The sequence below is a fragment of the Lepidochelys olivacea genome (assembly GCF_965140295.1).
Source record: "Lepidochelys olivacea isolate rLepOli2 genome assembly, chromosome: 6".
Lineage (NCBI taxonomy): Eukaryota > Metazoa > Chordata > Testudines > Cheloniidae > Lepidochelys > Lepidochelys olivacea.
The window spans coordinates 119,996,293-120,017,753 of NC_140416.1; the positions used below are offsets into that span (position 1 = coordinate 119,996,293).

The following is a 21,461-nucleotide window of genomic DNA, read 5'->3' on the forward strand; positions in this document are numbered from 1 at the left end:
GCCAGGCTAACTTTTATACTCTTCATATTAGTTCACAAACAGCAAGGAGCTCTGGACACCAGGCTTGATATCATGAGGTGCCAACCGCCCCGTAACTCAGACGTCGATAAGTTTTGAAGGTGCCCAGCACCCTGCAGCGTCTGGCTCAGAACTTCCAGCCCACCAACCTGAACACCTACAAGTGTAACCAAGATTAGAGTTTCTACATTTTCCAAAACCATGTACTTAGCTGGGGCACCACGCACCAGACTCTGGCTTTTACATCTATGCAAGGGCCAACAGCAGTGCATGCTGGCAGCAGCGTTTTTAATGCCACCCACAAGGGAGGAGGAGCTCAAGCCAACAGCTGGAGGAAATCCTGCAGTGATTCTTCAGGCTCCAAGGTGCCAGTTGGGAATCTCTAACTGTCACCCCTTAGAACAATGGAGCCGTTCCAGGGGTAGGAGCTGCTGACTGGTGGCTATAACTGCAGCCAAGCAGATATCAAAGCTGAGGCAGCAAGACCTGTGGTGAAAGGGTAAAGCCATGTCTTTTGCTTTTCACAGGCAGCCACGACCAGCTTGTCTGGTAGGTGAGGAACAAACTACGTGGGGGAGTGCTCCAGGTAAGAGATCAGGAATAAGACTGAGAACAAACAGTAGTACTGGCCATGATGATAAGTCAGTGGGCCTTTACACAAGGAAAAAGCGTCTCAGAAAAAGGTTCATCAAGTTAGACTGAAAAATACAAAGAGGTCGATACTTTTTAAGTTCAAATTTTGACTTTATGTTGCTTGCTGTGAAGCCTAGAATTTTGGTTGGCTGAAGAAATATGGTACTTTTGGCCCGCGTCCTGTCACAAGCCCCTGCCACAGAGGAAAGGCCGCTGGCGCAGAACAAGAGGCAGCTCACAGACGAATGGCTACCGCTCCCTTTAAAGGGAAAACAAGCGGGCAATTCAGTCTGGAAACTGGAAGGTGAGTGACAACGTGGTACAAGGGTCAGTCTGGAGTAGAGACCAGCCCAATACTCTGAGTGAGGGAACAGCATTAGCAGACAACCTGCACGAATGCAGAATTACCTGCGCTATTTACATCTGCGGTGAAACCAAGAGCATCAAAAACAGTAAAAGAGTTAGAGGACCTAAAGCAGGAGCCTCTACAATGTACACACAGAGCTAAACGTTGATAGCAAGGTGTCTTGCACCTCCCACTCCCTTTGTGGAGTGAATACATTAAAACATTGGGTCAAATGGCCACGGCTCTTATGTAACAACCTGCCACGTGGAGCAAACAAGAAGAGTCATACCATTGCCTGCAAGAATCCACCTCCACTCAGCCTTACATCACATCCATGTGAAGTGACCCAGGACAAAAGGAGACAGAGCAATCCCCCCTCCCCATCAGCACAGCAAGGGCTTGCCTAATGGAATGACCAGTTTATTGCCTCCATGTCACTGCCAAGACCTGTCCCTTTAAAGTGCCCCATACCACCTCCCTCCTTGGGGCATCCGTCTCTCACTGATCAGCTCAAGCTAGAGAACGAGCCTCATCCAAATGATGAAGTGGGACTCGTTCCACTAGCAGGATGCTGTCTCATTTAGCAGTGCTGTTTCACCTTAACACCACGACCTTCCATACGCTCTGCTGCAACAAGCTCCATCTGACTGAGCTATAATTATAATGAACTGTCAGAGGTCATCAGGACCCCTGGGGAAGGAGAAGCCTATAACAAGAGAACACAGACCAGTAAGCACCAAAATCTAAATGAAGAACAACCCTCAGGGATTTTGAGCCTAGATGTCTCTGATCTCCAATGGCCATGTTGGCTGCTGGGACAGGTGACATACAGACGAAAGGAAAGCGTGATGCCCCCTGTCTTGACACATCATAGTGAGGGAGGGTGTAGCATGCCTCACCAAGTCAAATTTAACCAATCAGATTGGCTTGTTAACCGATTTGGCAATCTGTTCCCAGGCTGTTGACTCAATATTGGCTTCCTGATACCCTATGGGCCTCCTGAGGATCTCTAGTGGATTCTTTATATCCAGCAGCTTGACTGAAAGCTACTGCTCAGCCATCAGGTTAGGGCCACAAAGGACTTTCCATTTTGCAGTACTGAAACTAGAGCTCTAAAAGCAATGGGCAGAGCAGCTGAGTTTTCAGCCAGCTCACCTTGGGACCCTGGTCAGAAGTCGAACTCTTTAAAACAAAAACAACAACACTGGCTATTTAATAAGACATCAGTAAATATTGATTGTACCTGCTCGGACAAGAGAGCCTGCAGGTTTTGAACTTCCAATTCCAAAGCTTTGTTTTGATCCTTAAGCATCTGGAAGGAGATAGCAAGCCATCAGTTCAGAACTGTGCACCCAAATTGCTTTGTTTTGTAACATTTGCCATATAACGAATCATAAGTAGAGAAGCTGCAGGGTGTTTTTTGTTTGTTTTTTTGTTTGTTTTTAACATAAATACAGTAGCATAGAAACGAGACTAAAAGTTGCTTTTCCCTCTTTCTTTCTTCCTCAGAACATGAAGACTTTTGTCCCCAGATAGCCAAGACAAATAGTCCTCATCCCCAGGCCTGGGATCACACAAAAAATAATTGACTACCCCTGCCATAAAAGATGTAACAGTGCTGGGAGTTGTAGCTATCACCTAGCATACGACAGTGAAATCTAGTCTATCCTTCTACAGAAAACCACTTATTAGCACCATGTCAACTTATTGCTGATGACTGGCTTTTACAAAATGAGCCTTTTATAAAGCAAAGGTTCCAATATCACCTCCCAGATGCTCGCAAGCTACCCTAAAATGTTTATAACAGCAAAAACAGATGTGTGTGCAGTCTTCCGCACTCTCCAGCTCCAGCTGTTGGATTAGATGCCTATGAGAAGGCAAGTAATCATACTGTGGGTCCCTCCTCTGCCTTTGATAATCACTCTCGAGGCGACAAAGCAACTTCTCTCTGGAGCATGGCAGAAACAGAAGCCCATCTTAACTGGTAAATCAAGACCTCAAAAGAGAGTGCAGATCTAGCCTAGATTGCTATTTCTGAAACAACACTGGCTCCTAAATGAAGACATTTTTCTCCCCACCATTTACACAGATGACCACATAGACACTTCCCCTCTCTTGGGCACTGGCACCTACTTAGTTTTTTTTCACCTACTTGGGATGCAAACGTCCATATGACACTATGAAGAGCAGAACAGTAAAAATGTTTCTTTACAGACTGGAGATAATAAATTTAGGATCTATGGGATCAATACATTTTTATCTTCTGTACTAAAGCATCAACACCGTAGCTGGACCCTTACTGCTCACCTTTAAAGTCCCATTAGCTTAGATAAAACCCTTATTAGTTTCTAGGCACTTTTAGTTCATTCCACAGCTATTTGTCCACAACTTGCTGATTATCCCCACATGTGCTGGAAAAAGGCAGGAAATGCAGTTATTTCACCATGCAGTCTTTTTAAAATCTACATTTAGCTCCATCAGCATGTATTTTTAGACCCCAGCTTCCATCACTTTTACCAGTGATTTTCAGACTCCTTAAAAGTCTGCTAGGCACTTTCTCTAAACACATGGTTCCTACCCCAAAGCTTTGCAGGGCAAGTTTAGATGTGAAAGGAGAACAAAAAGGGAGAAAAAGGATTGTGGTTAGAGCTGGGTGAAATTTTTTGGCCAAAAGTTTTTCCAGTGAAAAATGCAGGTTTGGCAACACCGAAACATTTCACAAAATTTGTGTCTGTTTTGCCAAATTGTGTTGAAAAAAACTAAAGAAGTCGAAACATTTCAATTGGATTCAAAAGGACTGTTAAAAATGTTTGAGCACTTATAATCTAAATGAAACACTGTTGGACCCCAAATAAATTTTTCTTTGACTTTTCAGAGTTTGCTAAAAAAATTTAAAAGTTCTCTCTCAGGTTGACCTGAAACATTTTTTTCCAGAATTCTCAGTGAGCTAAAAGATCAGTTATTTGCACAACTAGGTATGACTGAGAATCAATCCATTTTGGACTAGGATACTCATCCCGTTTTGTCTTTCCTCTGATGCAAAGAGAGACAACTCCCAACACAGTTACATCTTTTATGGCAGGGTAGTCTATTTTTTGTCAAGGTCCAAATTTCTTGGTCAAGGTACAGTCAAGGTCCAGACTCCAAAGAAAACAAAATAATGATAAGAAGATTTTGGGGTTCGTTCAAAAGCATCTGGCAGTCTAGATTTGACCCACAGTCTGCCTATTGACCACCCATGCTTTATGGGTTACCCTAGGAGGTTGTGTGTCAGCTCAAAGCAGAGTTAATGTTGTTTGGGAAGAGAAGTAAAGGGGCTATCCCCCTTGTGCTGAAGGAACTATCTTTAGGAAGAAGGCATTAAAGCCCTTCATGGGAAGCAGGCCTTGCTTTATAAGGGTTTAAATCCAGAAGTGAAGATGTTTGGGGTTTAACACTGTTCACTCTTGTGTGCACAAAATTCAGAAACAAACATAGCTCCGCACAAAGGAATTCAAATGTTAATCGATAGCTTGCCGCCATAGTACTGATGAGAAGTTTTAAGTTAAAAGCAAAATCAGATATTTTTACATTTATTTAGATTTTAAGAAAAAAGTTGTAATCAGATCACGAGCAACATGATAATCCAAACCATGTAAACACCAGCATCTGGCAGGACACATTTCAAATATGAAATGCAGAAAAACCTGTCACGGTTACTACTGAACATCTTGTCCTTTCAGAGATTTCATTAACTATTTAGAGACATTAGTCTTCACAGCTGCAGTTAGTACATTTACATGGATTTTAACATGGATGTACTTAGTTGCATAGTTTGCTGCTACGACGACATCCTGAAAGGATGCCAGCAATATTACATATTCCTGTTTACAGTCTTAACAGCTGAAAATACACAGCCCCACTCTGCAAATCAGTGCAGTTGTTTGCACTGTTACAGAATCTTTCAGAAATCTACAAAATATTACAAACAAGCTTAACACAGAGTACAGTACCTGAAATTCTTCCCTTGTGTTTGAAACCTGGGCAAGCTGTCCGTGTAGCTGCTCTTCCAGTGTTCTTATTTTGTCATCTTTAATATGAATACTGAGACAGTAAATTACACAGTTAAAAATGCTTCCCTTTTCCACTCTTACAAAAAGCATCCATTCAATTAAAAAAAGATATAAACAAAGAGCTACAAAAAATTGTTTACCAAATGCTGGTTGGATTTATATGATTTAATCTACCTTTTCTGCATCCTCTCCAGTTCATGTGCAGCAACAGCCTAGATATAAAGAGGATTAGCATAGTCTTAACATATTACATCACAAGACTCAATCAACCCCACATTCCCCAATATTCAAGCTAAAACAAGTCAGTTTTGCTGCTTTTCACTATATTAGTCTCCAATGTAAGTGAAGGAATAATGTTATCTTTACTCATTTTTAAAGACTGCAAGCTCACATCTTCCACATTATACATTCAACAACTAGCCCTCCACATTGGTGCTCTCAGATATTCAGCACCCACGATGATGAAATAAAGCACTGTCAAGTATTTTAAGTACCTAGCCATAGGGCTGAAAGGCAAAGGGCCAGATGTGTAGACCTGCGCATGGGAAGCACTGTGCAGATATGATTATTTTAGATAGCGGTCAAGACTGCACATGCAATCATGGTTTCTGTTCACAACCATGGGCACAGTGTCCTGAAGAAATCTGTTTGAAAATTTAAACAAATTAAAGCTATTTACTCCAGTAACCGGAGCATTCAATAAGCAGACTCTTTTTTAAGATGTTTGGTTTCTTGAAATTCATCACTAATTAGCCCAGATCTGTAGCCTTCATAGTTTTACCCTGCTCCAAGAGTAATTTCACTGAAACCAATGGGGTTATTTGCAAAGCACAGTGCCACTCAGGTGTGTGGGGGGCAGAATCTGGCACGCAATGAGTTAAGTAAACATGGTTCTTTTACCTGCTCATTTGTCAGAGCCTGTAACTTTTGCACCTCCGCTTTTAGGGATAAATTCATATTCTGTACAACCTACAGAGAAAGATTAATTCATTTAAAGTCATTCCATATTCTTCAGAGCAAATATTTCACAGAACCTTTTGCTAAGAGCCTAACACCAAGATAACCTCAGACTTCCTTGTAAGGCGGCCAACTTTCTAATGTCTGAAAACTGGACACCCCTGGCCCCACCTCTTCCCCCCAGGCCCCGCTTCTCACTCACTCCTCTCCCCTTCCTCCCCCCTCAACTCCAGCATGAGCAGCCCCAAGGAACTTGCAAACCGCAGCTCCAGCAGGCCATCTGGTAGTGCAGGTCAGAAGAGCACTGGGGCTGCACGGGAGTAGCCAGGCAGCCCTGCTGGCGAGCTAGGGGACAGCCCTCCTGCACAGAGGCATCCCTCTGGGCTGCCTGCCCAGCAGTCCCCTTCCCTCCCCACCCTGGAGCTGCCTGAGCGCGTGGCCGGGGAAAGTGCCGGCTGGCAGGACAACACGCGTTTCTTCCCTCCTGGGCAACATTCCCTGCCCGCTGGGAGCCCGCACCCTATTCGCCATGGGCCCCACACTCTGTCCTCCGCTGCAGCCCTGCAAACTTTGCTCCTCAAAGCTGGTGCATGCATGCTGCTGCAGGAGCAACCACTTCAGGGCCAGGCTGCCCCTTCCCGTCTCTCTCCCGCACCAGTGACCAGACACTGCCAAGTTCCCTTTTCGACTAGACGTTCCGGTTGAAAACCGGACACCTGGCAACCCTACTTCCTTGAAGTTCATCTGCCTGTGTAATCCATGTGCCTAATAGGGAGACAGCTCTTGAAGAGATCTGTCAGCAGGGGATAGGAATGAGCTGGGTCTGGGTCACTGTTGCTAGAGAGACGCATAATTAGCACTCCACATCCAGAAGTTCCTGGACTTGGGTGTGGCAGTTTTGGGTCTGCTCCAACAGGTTCCCTGTTGCTGGACTCAAGACTCCATGAGAACAAGTAGTCAGGGTAGGTGCTTTGCAAAAGACCACGTGCCCTGTGGGTGGGTTGGGAGAAGCTGGGCCACAGGAGCGGAAAGCAGGCTGTTTTCCCTAAGCCTGAAGCATTTTGCAGCAGGGGTTTTTTGGTGGATTTTTTTTAAATCTATATATTTAAACTGAATGGTTGGCTGGTTAATTAGCTAGCTGACTAGCTAACCGTGATTTCAGCAGAGGAGGAGGAAGAGTCTGCATTCATTCCAGTTGGAGATTTCTACAACCAAGTGGAGGGACGACGTTCCAATGCTTTTGACTCAGCAGACTGATCACCAAAATCCATACAAAGACTAACCAAGACTCAGGAGAACTCAACCTGAGCTTCTGGAAACCCTGAGTTTCTTCTCACTGTGCTTCTGCGGGGACAGACCTGTTTACATTTGTTTTCTTTATTTATGTTTAGGTAGAACTGTGAAGATAATGTACGTGGGTTATAAAGTAGTCATGTCATGTTGCAGAAATTAAGTTGGTTATTTTTTATTGTTTCTTTATCATAAGATTTTATAAAGTTGGTATTAAGTTCATTCCTTTTGTTCTTTTTGGACTTGATTGTGGGGAGGTTGACCCTGTGCAATCCTTGCTGAAAATCCTCAATGACTGAATTCTGGGTCTCCATGTGCTTTTCTATGGGAGTTATTTTATAGGCACAAGGAGAAGGGCAGCAAACTCTAGCCCACCCAAAAGTTATACCTACAACAAACCCAGGCCCCAGCCCACCAAAAGACCTATTCAAGCAGACCCCTATGACCACAGGAGCCACAATGAAGGCAATGGGGGGATGCAAGATGCTGGCTTGTGGGTTTCAGTTCACAATCACAGCTTCTGTAATGAGCTTGCTCTTTAGTCATTCAGTTTCCTTCTAATGGGCATTTCCTATACCTTGAGCTCCTCCTCCTTGCCGGTTAGATTGGCATGTTCATTGACTAATGAGTCCTCCACCTGTTTTATCTGTTTGTCCTTTTCTGCAATCCTGTACAAATAAGAGATGCAAGTAATTTGCAACAAGACCTTTTAGACAGAAATGCATGTATAGTATTCGGCTACATTTAGAAGAATAATATGCAGGCCCAAAATCAAGTCTGCTATAATTAATCCTCTTGGCAGAGTGTTTTGGACATAAAGAGTTTTTCTTTTTTGTTTTAAATCCTCTATGCTTGCCAAGAGTTTACAAGACATGCACAAAGCCTGGTGCATCATGACCCCCTCCCCCTCAATGAGACAAGTGCCCTGGAGCTCTGCTTTGGAGACTGTCCTAACATTCTCATGGCCCTGCACATGCCACTGATCCATACACTCAGACATCAGCAAGAGGGGCAGCTCTCACTCCCACACAGTGAACACAGCCACACACAATGTACTCCAAGTCTGGGGTGGGGAGGGGAAATCCGTAGGAAGAAGTTTCACAGCTTCCAAGAGGATCACACACAATGCAAAGTAAAATACTTAAGTGACAGCGTTTCCTTCACAAATTTCTCCCATATGTGCCGAGCATGAGTTAAAAGTTTCTGTATCTTGAGCAGGCAATAAAGCAAGCAACTTCTTGATAAACATATAGGAGAAGGGATGCTTACACTTTCTGTAGTTCTTCTGCCAGGACTGAAGCAGATGTCTACAGAGGGGGGAAAAATAGCTGAATGTAAAGCAAAAACGAAAATGTCCTTTTCTAAGCTGAGCCAGAAATAACATTTGCTTGTTTACAGATGTTTGAAACTGGCACAGGCCAATACCCAATGTTTCCTGGCCAAAGAACATTAGTACGAGTTTGTATCACTTCAAAGTCCTTGCCCACACTGGTCCAAGAGCCAAGGAACCATTACCATAATGGACGATATGGACCTTTAATTGTGGGAGTTCTCTTACAGTTTTGTGCCTCAATGCCGTAGATTCTTCTCCTCCAGTTTCCCCCCAAAATCCTGGTGTACAGAGAAAAACTATCACCCACCCTCAACACCGGTTTCCCCACTCAAACTAGATGGCAGAAAACAGCACTAGGGAGACTACAACGAATGTGAGCCGACCGCTCTCTGGTAATCTCCCAGCACAAGCCATCTCAGTCATTTACGCGAGTCCCCACTTAGGAATAGGCAGACATCCAAAACTCCCCCCCGCCCTCAAAATAACTAGCCCAACCTGTCCTCTCCCCACCACTGCCCTCACTCCTGAAGGGATCAAAAGGCAAGTGCCAGATTATGAATGTGGTCTTCAGTTTGTTCAGGCCACATGTGGGGGTCTAGTTTGGCTGGAAGCTGGACAAATTCATACAGGATACAAAGGAACAAATTTTTGACAGTGAAGGCAATTAACCATTGGAACAACCTGCCAAGGATGGTGGTGGATTCTCCATCACTGGCCATTTTTAAATCAAGAATGGATGTTTTTCCCAAAAGACAGGTTCAAGTTCAAAGAGAAATTATTTCAGGGAACCCCTATGGCCTGTATTATCCAGGTGGTCAGGCCAGATGCTCACTGTAGTCCCTTCTGGCCTTAGACTCTATGAAGGGATAGCAAATGTGTCCATGCACAACTAAAAAATTCAATACTCAGCTGTAGGCAGGCAGGGAGCTCTGAATCTCTGTACTTGTTCCATTTGTGCCTGCATTAAGCAGGCAAAGTTAAAGTGGGCTTTTCTAAGCCAGCTGATTTCTACGATTGGCTGCGTAGAGAGTCAACTTCTCACTGTCTGCAACCCAGAAGCCAGGAAGTATCTGGATGTGACTGGAGCCTCTAATGAGGCACTGAAATCTGATGTACAGTATTTAACGACACTGTACAAAGAAATAAGTTGTCAAAGCAAATCAAGTGGAACCAGAATGTTTAAAACATAAAAACTTGTGAAAGTTATCGCAAGCCATCTATTGTCGCCACAGAAATAGTCACTGGATTTAAGAAATTATTCCACGCAACTTAAGGTTGTAGACACTCTTTCTATGTGAACTATAAAATGTGTGGTATATTTCATGCTCTGTTGCCCAAGGAGCGATGGCCACTTTCTACATTCAACATGCCATATCCAGATTAAAATAACACAATGGTTATCATGAGCTTTTGAAAGACCATTTACCAGTTAAGACTGCAAGACAAAACGGTCTAGTCTTAGAACCTGCTGTACCTGGCCTGCCATTTGTGAATGAAACTGCTGAAGCTGCACTTTCAAAGCCTCCTTCTGCTCCATCAGCTCCTTATGGAGAGAGGACACAAAAAAGAAAAGCAAATTTAAGTGTGCGAGAGTATTTGTATTTTTTAGGTCTTATTAACAGCACTGTTTTAAAGCTGCATGCTAGGCATTTACACTTGAACAATGTTGTGAAGGCCAAGACTAACACAGGGTTCAAAAAAGGACTAAATAAGTTCATGGAGGACAGGTTCATCAATGGCTATTAGCCAGGATGGACAGGGATGGTGTCCCTAGCCTCTGTTTGCCAGAAGCTGGGAATGGGCGACAGGGGATGGATCACTTGTTTGCCTGTTCTGTTCATTCCCTCTGGGGCACCTGGCATTGGCCACTGTCCGAAAACAGGATACTGGGCTAGATGGACCTTTGGTCTGACCCAGTACAGCCGTTCTTGTGTTAACCACATTGTTTGGATGACACTTTATCACCAATAAGATAATTGTAATTAAAAAAAGTCAAGACTAACAATGAATGCAACACAATCCGTGCCACAAGAGAACATTCCCTTCCCTTCCACTCCAGATACCCCATACAGCATAAGCCAGCTTGCTTGAAACCAATGCAGCAGCATTAGCACGTCTTACAGGATGCCAGCTGATCATCGGAACGAAGCGTATTCATTTTTGCATTCAGTTGTAATGCTTTGTTAAAACAAACACACAGTAATATCATTCAAGCTCTGCTGCATAGAGAAAGACCTTCAGCTATTAATGCAGTACCTGCACCTGCAATTGCACAGAATCCTCCGCAGTGACCCTCTTTTGTTCAGCCTCCATTAACTGCAACATCCTTTGCTCCAGCTGTTGCTTAGACACGATCGTATCTGTAAGTTTGCTGTGCAGGCTCTGGATTTCACTGTCTTTGGCCACAAGCTTATTCTGCACATCTGCAGCAGAAACATCAAGGTTTTAATTAAAGAAAATATTTGAACGTTTGTAACATATTGGGAAAACCGAGTAAGAGACCGTTTTTATTTAAGCAAGCACAGTCGTTTCACACTTAACCCTTCACACTTAAAACAACCCATGCCGCAGTGCATTTCAAGGTGGTATTTATGTTCCCGGGATGTCAGCTGGAGGAGGTATTGAATACACCGATGAATTGAATACACCATTTCCTTTAACCTTTCTGTAGCTCAAGGTTATTTGCCCAATATTCCACGCATATCCTTTTCGCACGCAGGAAAGGGGCGACGCAGCCATCTTTGGTCGTAACAGGAAACTGCACATGTTCCTACCTTGTTGTGCTGCTTCGTGTTCTGCTATCCTTTTCCTGAAATAGGCCTGGATTTCCTCCAATCGCCTCTCCGCTTCCTGCTGTTGGACCTTACAGTTGAAAGTGGGAGTTGGGAGAGAGGGGAAAAGGGTCACCTTCCAAGTACCATACTGACCTATTTAACCAAGTGCATCTCTACTTTCTAGACCAGGTCTACACTTAAAAAGCTGCTGCAGGGCTTCAGTGTAGACCCCACTACAGCACCAGGAGGGGTTCTCCCTTTGCTGTAGTTAATCCACCTCCTTAAGAGGTGGTAGCTAGAATTCTTCCATCAACCTCGGGCTGTCTACACCAGGGGTTAGGCTGGCATAGCTACATCTCAGGTGCGCAGATTTTTCAGGTGCCAGAGAGGCGCAGCTACACCAATGTACGTTTCTACTGTAGACCATCCCATAGTGACGTTCCTAAACCTCTATCCAATATAAAGCAGCATACGTCCCTCCCTTTCACATACAGCAAGGCCACAGCGGAGACATCCAGCACTCAGTAAGCCTCACCCTGGACCAATCCCGTCTATTTCAACATCTTCGTAGTCCAACCTCTGAACTGAATTCCAAATGAACTAAACCACAGCTCTTTAGCAGACAAGTTTCTACAACTAACAGGGGAAAACGTCATCATCAAGTTCAGGAAGGAGCGCCTGAATCCAAAGTTGCCAGATCTTGTGTAAATCTGCATTTGCTATCCAAAATTTGGTTCAGTTGTAGACGTCACCTCTCCAGCGGCAGCGATTCAGTGGTTCTTTCACTGCAAATTGATTTTCTTTTAGTAACGAGCTACTAGCACTCGGAAATTTTGAATTTCCTTTTGACAGATTTTTTTTTTTTAAATTATTATATGTCCACATAGCAAGAAGAGAAGCATCTCTGTTCTATCAAAGAGAGGGAATGGGGGAAGAGGCACATCCCAGGCCAGTAAAACTAGCTTACTCTTTTAACAAATATAGCGTTTTGTTTAAATATGTATTTGAATAAGTTACTCCAGAACAAAGGGACACTTACATCATTTGAAATGCCTATTGGGACAATGCAGGATACTATTCCATTCACAATTTTTTGACTGTTCAAATAGGCTCAGAGATTAAGTTTGCAAGTTTCTTTTAAAAGACAACATTTTTCTGTTGAAGTAGTTTTTACTAAATACAAGAGTTCATAATGACTAAAAAGTGCAAAATATTCAAAGTTCACCTAGAAAGGAAGCATCAAATGCCGGCCTACTATTTTCCACCAATTGCAATTTTCCATTTTTATCAGACATCGAAAGAGTAAATGTGTAGGTCTACAGGCAATAGGTATTTTAGCAAGATTTCCTTTCAAATTTCTCATATATCCTGAAATATCAGAAGGCAGATTTCCCCACTGAAAGTATTGTAGGCTCTGTTAAGGGCACAGCATAATTGCAGAGGAATAAAGAAAACAGAAGTCACCTTTAGCTGGCCAATTGTTTGATCTGCATTTTTCTTTTGGAGTTCCTCCTGTTGCAATTTATTGTTCTTCTCCGTCAGTTCATTCACAAGTCTAGCACAATCCTGACGCAATTTGTTCAGTTCACTAGACTGCCTGAAGAAATAAGAATGACTGGTTTTTCATAACGTAATCTTAAGCGATTACAATTCACAAGGATCAAGTCAATGAAATATCAGTAGACATTCAAATATCAAGTCAAAAGTGTACTTCTAGAAGAAGCATTTAATACCAATTTACTCCCGTAGAGTAACAGAACTATTTAGCATTTCAGAATATGTACAAAATTACACATAGAAAGCAATAATGTTCCCGACTCAAACCATGTCAACTGCAGCTGGGTGTCTGGGCACCACCTAACACAACAGAGCCCTGATTCTATCCTCATTGGGATCTCAGGGTGCTACAGCAGCACAAATAACCCTCTTCATTGGTTTAGAAGCAATATGAGTCTCAATTTATGAAACCTTGAATGACTTTGCTTATCCCTGTTCTCCTAAAACCACCAACAGATAAACATCTTATTGCTACCCATTCGATGCATCTTTTATGCAGATGTTTAATATTTTTGTTAAAATGACTTAAAATCTTAAAATATTTCAGCTCCCAAGATTACAAGGTCAATATTTCTGCTGGGGCCTCATGGCCAAGGGCTATATAATCAGTGTCAGACATACTGACAGTTAACACTTCTATGCTTCCTTCCATTGGAGGGTCTTTAACTTGAGCAACTTTAAGAGGTCTGCTCTTCAGAAAGTACCAAGCACCCACCCACTGAAAAATAAGGGTCTCGAACTGAGGGATCCAAAGCCAATAATCACTTGAAGATCTTGGTCTATCTGCTTTACTCATTGAGTGCCAGAACATTACTCCTGAGGATGCTGGGGGAGTGGGGCTTGGTGGGGTGGGGGTCTGGATGTAGCTGGTTGGGGCTCAGTGGAGTGAGGACCTGGGTGCAGGGGTCTTGTTTAGTGCTCCAGGTACGGGGGGGAGGGGTGGAGCTCACTGGGGTGGAAGTTCGAGTGCAGAGGGGCTCAGTGGAGGGGTGTCTGGGTGCAGGGGAGGGGGTCCAGATGCACTGGAGTTGTGTGGACAGGGGAGCAGCTCCCCATACACTGACCCCTCTCCCAGAGGCTGAGAAGGGATGGGAGCAGGAAGTGGTGGGGAGGGCGGGAGGGGCAGTGCAGAGTTTCCTGCAGCTGGGGGAGGGTCTGACCCAGCCCCAGCCACTCTTTGCAGGGAAAGAGCAGGTTCCATCCTCCCCAGCCCAGCCGAGACTAGCAGCTGAGCCCGGCACAAGGTAGGAGCCGCCGGCTGGGGTGTCCCCTGTCCCACCTTCCCTGCAATGATTTACCTCTTCACTGGCTGCTCCGGGTGCCTGAAATAACATGCTTAAGCTGCTGGAGAGGGATGCATGACCATTCTTGCAGCTTCCCTTTGCTTCCCCATCAGAAAGTCATTTTTCTGCAGGGAAGCGAAGAAATCTGCAGGGGACATGAATTCTGCATGCATATAATGGCGCAGAATTCCCCCAGGAGTAATTGAATATAGTTATATACTAGTATAATAAAACCATGGCTGTGGAGACGGTGTCACTTAGTGGAACACCTAAAAAGGTGGCCAGAACAGCTATCTTCAGGGAAAGCCGCAATAAGTTTAAAAAAACCTGATGGCTCAGAGGCACTGAACTCCTGAACATACTTGCTTTCCATCTGGTTGGTAGAAGTACTGACAGCATCTCTCAAGATACCATTTTCCTGCTTCAGGTGGCCTATCTCAGCCTCCATCTGCTCACGAAGCTGCTGGAACTAAAATAAATACCACACATATTTTAAAGCTTGAGGAATAGAAGTCAACAGCTGTGTAACAGACACTGTTACTGTACTGTAATAGACACTTACAATAGTCTCAGATCAAGAAAATTAATTTGGAAGGCTCTGAGGTTTTGCAGTCCACACACAAATACATATGTACCCCATCAAAGGCCTATTGATATTTTAAGCTCACAGAGTTGAATTAAGGACACATTTGCCTTTTAAACCAGTTTCCCTCTTGCATGCACGTGCCACAGTTTTCTTATGCAGCATGCAAATCTAGTAACGGTAGATCACCGAGCATTCCTGATTATGTGACTTAGTCCAACAAACACCACTAGACAATTCTAAAGTAGATTAGGGGAAGGGGTTAATTTATTTCTGTTGGAAGTCTGAAGTCAAGTTAAACTGAAAATGTGCAGAGAAGTTTAAAGCCACAATGAGAAGACCGATTATGAATAATGATATGTAAGGGGGGGGAATCAGCCTTTTAAAACAGTTTGGGCCTTTTCTTTATTCCTGAGATTCTAACTGAAGCAAAATAAGACAGTCTCTTTTTCAGATATGCATGTGCTTTTATTGTACTCTGAACATAGTTTCTCTGAAGCACCTGTTGTCTCAGGAGTTTGAGACCCCCGCCACAAGGCTGCGCCAGAGGCCAGAATGCTTGATTCAGCACAGAAGAAGGCAGATTCCATATGCCAGATGACAGGAGGGGCTGGCTAGCGCGAGCTACCAGTTTGTTGAGAGCCTACACCACACGCAGCTTAAACGTTTCTTTCCTCCTCTACTGGTGCCAAACTTTCAGTGACAGCTGAAACCGGTTCCAGGCCCTAGTTTCATCAGATGACTAATTCATCAGAGAGGATTTTGTATACAAAAAAAGCTGTCAGACAAACATTGGCTGTTGGAGTGAGACAGAAAAAAAGACAAGCTACTGGAGCACCAACATTTAGCCCACACTGACACGGGCTCCAAGTTGCTCTCGATACCACACAACCCTAGAAGTTCCAGGAAGAAAAAGCACCCAAAAACCAACACGCAGCCCAGATAATCAGGCTGTCAGCCAAATAGCATTCCCTTCTCTGCAGTCTAATTCCCACAGTACCCAGCAGGGGGAGTGGAACTAGAGTGCCAAGAACCAGGGAGGGTTCCCTTTACATCCTCTCCACAGGCTTCTGCTTTTTTGCATAGAATATAATTTCTATTATCCTAGTGCCCAAGAGGCCCCTCTCCCAGCATGGTGCAGGACCCTATTGTGCACTGGGCTATACATAGATAGCAACAGTCCTTACTCTGGAGAGCTTACTTTGCTTCAGGACAGGTTTCAGAGTAGCAGCCGTGTTAGTCTGTATTCGCAAAAAGAAAAGGGAGGACTTGTGGCACCTTAGAGACTAACAAATTTATCTGAGCATGAGCTTTCGTGAGCTACAGCTCACTTCAATTTGTTAGTCTCTAAGGTGCCACAAGTCCTCCTTTTCTACTTTGCTTCAGTAACTCTGACAGGGTGCCCTCTAACGTATGCAGAAACACTGGAAATGTATCACTTGATGTAAAAATGTGCACGTTACCCTCAATACTGCTACAGCTACACAGAAAAAAAAGCGATGCTAAGATCTGAGTTTTTAGTCGATCAGTTGGCATAAATACAGCCGTAGTTCTTCCTGCAAAGCTTTGGTTGACTGTAGATGGAAGACGTTTGCCTTTGATTTTGATGAAGCTAAAGCTTTTCTTAGGTCACATTGTAACAATGTTAATGAAGGTCGAGATGGCTCAGAGGACAATCTTATGGCAGAGTGAAGGATAAGTCCATCAATGGCTATTAGCCAAGATATTCAAAGATGCAACCCCATGCACTGGGTGTCCCTAAACCTCCAACTACTACAAGCTGAGACTGGACAACAGGGTATGAATCTCTCCATAAATTGCCCAGTTTTGTTCATTCCCTCTTAAGCATCTGGCACTGGCTGCTGTTGGAAGACAGGATTCTGGGCTAAATGGACCATTGGTCTGACCCAGGGGAGCCATTCTTATGTTCTTAGTGTCCTTCATGATTTTCAGTAAGGCGTTTTGCAACGCAAAGTGCATTTTATAACCTCCCTACATGAACATATTCGCTTTTAAGGATGTTCTGCATCCAGCATGTCATTCAGAAGATAAGTTGTTAATAGCACCGGTCCACGTGTATGGCTATGACGGCCATCTTTCTGAAGCTAGATGATTTAAATAGATTTTGCATCTCAAGAATCACAATCACATAAGAAGATCATAAACCACTTTATGAAGAACTAGGGGGTGTTATGTCCATTGTACAGATAACAGAAGCACACGGTGGGTAAGCCACAGAGTCCGTGGCAAAGCCTGGACTAGAACTGCAGTCACCAGATCCCAAACCTTTGCTCCAGCCAGGAGACATGCTGCTCATCACTGGTCATTTGCAGATAAAGGAAATAATGAATGAAAAGTAGTACAGTGTGTTACTTTATATGACAAGACCTGTCTCTTGAAAACAAAGGCCATCTATAGCAGCTTGCTGCCTTCACCTAGAAGAAGAATTAATCCTAGATTCCTCACCTCAAATCACTAGAGATTCTAGGTAGCACCTGCAGTTTATTCATATGGAAACAAAAATCAAGTGTTGCACCTTTTGCTAAAACAGTCATTTCTCATATTAATCTATTTGTACTTCACTCAAGAAATCAAAATGGCTTTCATAGAGCTTTACCTTCATCTTCATCCCCTGGTTTTCCTGGAAGCTAACATGGATCTTGCTCTGAAAAGCACCGTGTTCCTTTTCTAGCATGTTGATCCGTTCTCTCATCTTTGTTGTAAGCAAGTTGCTTCTCTCCTTCTCTGCAACCAGTTCCTTGGGTAGGAAATCAGAAAAAAAAAAACGTTCATTTCCCCTGTCCCCTTAAACTCCTAAAAAATCATAAGGCGATGCATTACTAATTACACTCAATACTCATCCATTAGAGCCATTATCAATATTCTTTACCCACAGAAGAATTCAAGTGTTTGGTCTGAACAGCAACATGTTTCTGATATTTTATATGGATTTAGCATCAACACAAGAGAAGGTTAGACAAACACCTGTCAGGGATGGGCTAGAGAATACTTTGTCCTGCCGTGAGTGCAGGGGACTGGACTAGATGGCCTCTGGAGGTCCCTTGCAGTCCTATGATTCTATAATTTCACAATTAAAGTAAAATTGGGTGTTGCAATGAAAAGAATGATCTCTTGCTGCTTCAGAGAAACTGGAATAGTGTTTCTATCACATTAAGCCAAATTATTTCCTCAATTGCCTCTGTTTGCCCCAGTGAGATCAATATTTCATAGGTATAACTAAGGGCAGAATTTAATTTGTCTAATGAACTAGGAGAACTCAGTTATAGGATTGCGGCAAAAGTATAATGACAGGTTTCAGAGTAGCAGCCGTGTTAGTCTGTATTTGCAAACAGAAAAGGAGTACTTGTGGCACCTTAGAGACTAACAGATTTATTTGAGCATAAGCTTTCTTATGCTCAAATAAATTTGTTAGTCTCCAAGGTGCCACAAGGTCCTCCTTTTCTTTTGGCAAAAGTATAGTACATTTTAGATCAAATATGTTGTACATTACAGATGAACTCTCAGGATGAAGTGAAAGTGGAGTTCAGTCTAATGTTCAGTTCCCCTCACTAGCCAGTCATTCAGTACATAACTGCTAGCATTAAATCCCACAGTGTAGGTTTAAATCTCAAGTAACTAGTTAAGTGCAATTCAATTCTGCATACTTAGTGCAGGATGATCATTATGTTAAATACAAACTAAAAATATTACTATTAGAACCACATGACTGAGCAAACACTTTACAATGTCATAAAATATATGAGCTATAGCATGTGTCTTATAGGGTCAGCAACAGTAGCACCCTCAAATTAAACCAACCTGCTTCTAAGGTTCTCAGATTAGTAGCAAACACTCAACAACCCAGACTGGCTGAATTCCCTGACCAAGAGAGGATAACCAAGATGATGAATTTATGATTTTCTAATAAAGAGGCAAGTTTTATTTGGTTTAATTGTTTATTAGATAGTGCAGAGATCCAAACGTCACACAAAATTTGCAGGACTGCTTCTTGGAAGCACACATATTTGTGTGCATGCTGAAGGAAATAATGTTGATTGCAGCATTCTGCCAAGCTTCTGTTAGATTAGTTAGCGAAAACATGCACAATTTACTTTGGACGATTAACTTTTATAACTTAAATAAAAGCAAATTTCTCCTTTGAGATGCAACTTTATTACCCTCATAATGCTACTTTTCCCAGAGTAAAGTTTTCAGGAGAGTGACTTAGGTCCCACTGAAAGGCCTAAATCACTTTGGAAAAATGGGAATTAATCAGTCTGATGTAATGAAACACAGCAGGGACTTAATTTTCAAAAGCATCTATGGGGACATGAACAGGCCATTCCTTTCACTTAACTGCTAAGGAAATCAGAAAAAGGCAATGTATTGAAAACTTTATACAGTGTTCAACTCTAGAAAAGCTTTTAAAGCTGAAATTTAGACTTAACTCAGAAACAAGTGTATGCTTTCTCACTTAGCTGATTTACTATTTACCGCCCACTAATGAGGGGACCCTTTATACCCAGTGAGAAAGATTTCTACCAATCTGGAAATAACATACATCTGTTTTCCACACCTTAAGGAACACTTTAAACTGAATATTGTACGTGCATCAGTTGTGAACCAGCAACAGTCTGGATATTTATCCAAACTTCCCTCATCACCTTCCTTCCATCAGTGATTCGAAGTATGCATTCACAACTCCATCCTCTCATCTCTCTCTACACCCGATAATTCGCACCTGCGGCACCCCCTTAAAATTCGCTAACTCTGCTCTTGTCCTGCAGCTTTCCCTAGAAAACACAACCACTTCCTGCACTAGTAATTTATTCTCTCAACTCTGTCACCTCTCACAAAACATCCACCCAGGAGCACTTCTCCACTTCTAAAATTCCCTCATTTCTCCTCCCAGGATCTTGCTAATTTCTTCTGAGATGCACCAGTTATGGGTAAAAGTTACCGCCACTGTGACTAAAGGCCCTTTCCTCCTTTATCTCGGTGTCAGACTGAGGTATCTCACATTTAACATGTAGCCAGCAGTGGTCCCCCTAATTTTTCCCAACCATGTGTGGAATGAATTTTGTTATGTGCACTACTATGGAGGTGGTATGTGACACATCACCTCCATAGTGGTGCACATAAAATTCATGTGGTGGGGGTGGGGCTGAGGGGTTTGGAGTGTGAGAGGGTGAGGACTCTGGCTGGGGGTGCAGGCTCTGGGGTGGAGCCAGGGATGAGGGGCTCAGGGCTGGGGCAGAGGGTTCGGGGGAGAGGGGAGGAGGGCTCTGGCTGGGGGGTGCAGGCTCTGGGCTGGGGATGAGGGGTTCAGGGTGGCGGAGGGGGCTCTGGGCTGGGGCTGCGGGCTCTGGGGTGCAGGCTGCAGGGGGAAGGAGAGAGCACCTCTGCAGCTCCAAGGTTGGGGCCACAGGTTAGGTGCATCTTCCCTGGCTGTGGCAGGTCTGGGCCAGGGCTGGGTTGGGGCTGCGGGAGAAGTGCCTCTCCCCAGGTCATGGCAGGTTTTGAGCCAGGGCTTGGGAGAGGCACCTCTCCCCACCACAGCAGATCTGGGGCTGGGGGAGAAGCATCTCTTCCCGCCACAGCCTTGAGCTGTGTCTACCTGTCCCCTTGGCCACATTTTCCCCCTTTCTTACCTTTCAGAACTATCCCAGTATTTCTCCCCCCAAAACCTTCAAGGTCACTCCAGCTGCTCCATATCTCCTTCCGCAAGCTTTGGGAGCTTGGAGACAGTCAACTCCTGTTGCATTCACTTCCCATCCCTCTTTTCATTCTCTTTCCATTTCAGCCGAGTGAAGGGGTAGAAATCAATTTTCTTCGCCAAGTTACAGTCCTCAAGTTCAAGGGTTTCCTGCTCTACTCTCATTGTTCACCCACCATTATTGCCCTATGCTGTGGATTTCACAGCCTTCCTTGTGCTTGCAGTACTCTGCTCTTCCGGGTTTTCTTTCAACCATTCCTGCTGCTCTTTCAGTGTCTCCACCAGTTGTTCTTCCCTTGCACTCTGCATGCCACCTTCCCCAATGTTCTGTCCTCGTTTTCCCCCACTCCCGTTTCACACCTCATTGATCCTCATAGGTTCAGCTCCCAGCTACACATGAACTACTGCCAAGTCTCTCTCCACCGCACCCTCTGTTCAAGTCTTACATGTGCCCTTCCAATAACTCAGACTGAATGCTCCCCACGGCCAACTTCCTCTTCTTCAAACCGTTTGCTAGCACTATTAATACCACTCCCCACCCGCCCCCACTCATCTGCCCAGGCTCTCAACTTCAATATCTTGTTTGACTTTCCCCTACACATTTCTAAAAAGCAATCCTTCCCACTAAAAGCCTTGTCCATGCCCGTCATTTCAAGCCTTCCTGCTTCTACCTCCATTCCCCTCCACTCCGCAAGTGCTACTGTGAAAATAGTCTCTTCTCCGGCCTACTATAAACATCCACCAATTTTTGTACAGGATTCTCTTCACTTTTGTTATGTTTTGCCTTCTTCTGAAATCTTCAAGTTAAGAAGGTCTGAAGACTTTCATATTTAGCTATATTTAATGAGTGCCCCATACAATTAAACTGTTAGCAATTGGATACAGTGAACATAAGCCTGGCAGGCTAAAACAATAAAAT

At 43.8% G+C, this 21,461-nt stretch overlaps 1 protein-coding gene across 6 annotated transcripts in view; it reads right to left on the reverse strand.

Moving 5' to 3' along the window:
• Positions 1 to 21,461, reverse strand: part of KTN1 (kinectin 1) — a 114,970-nt gene that overhangs the window by 37,495 nt on the left and 56,014 nt on the right. For 5 of the 6 annotated variants that reach the window (XM_084632463.1, XM_084632460.1, XM_084632462.1 and 2 more), the window contains exons 7-18: positions 17,444 to 17,584; positions 14,606 to 14,712; positions 12,868 to 13,000; positions 11,404 to 11,491; positions 10,886 to 11,052; positions 10,104 to 10,172; positions 8,566 to 8,603; positions 7,874 to 7,964; positions 5,950 to 6,018; positions 5,224 to 5,261; positions 4,990 to 5,080; positions 2,241 to 2,309 (exon numbers count right to left, since the gene is read on the reverse strand). In XM_084632463.1, the coding sequence (XP_084488589.1) occupies positions 2,241 to 2,309; positions 4,990 to 5,080; positions 5,224 to 5,261; positions 5,950 to 6,018; positions 7,874 to 7,964; positions 8,566 to 8,603; positions 10,104 to 10,172; positions 10,886 to 11,052; positions 11,404 to 11,491; positions 12,868 to 13,000; positions 14,606 to 14,712; positions 17,444 to 17,584 (1,101 nt within the window). The remainder of the gene's footprint in view (positions 1 to 2,240; positions 2,310 to 4,989; positions 5,081 to 5,223; positions 5,262 to 5,949; positions 6,019 to 7,873; positions 7,965 to 8,565; positions 8,604 to 10,103; positions 10,173 to 10,885; positions 11,053 to 11,403; positions 11,492 to 12,867; positions 13,001 to 14,605; positions 14,713 to 17,443; positions 17,585 to 21,461) is intronic. The other variant, XM_084632459.1, reaches the window with a different exon arrangement.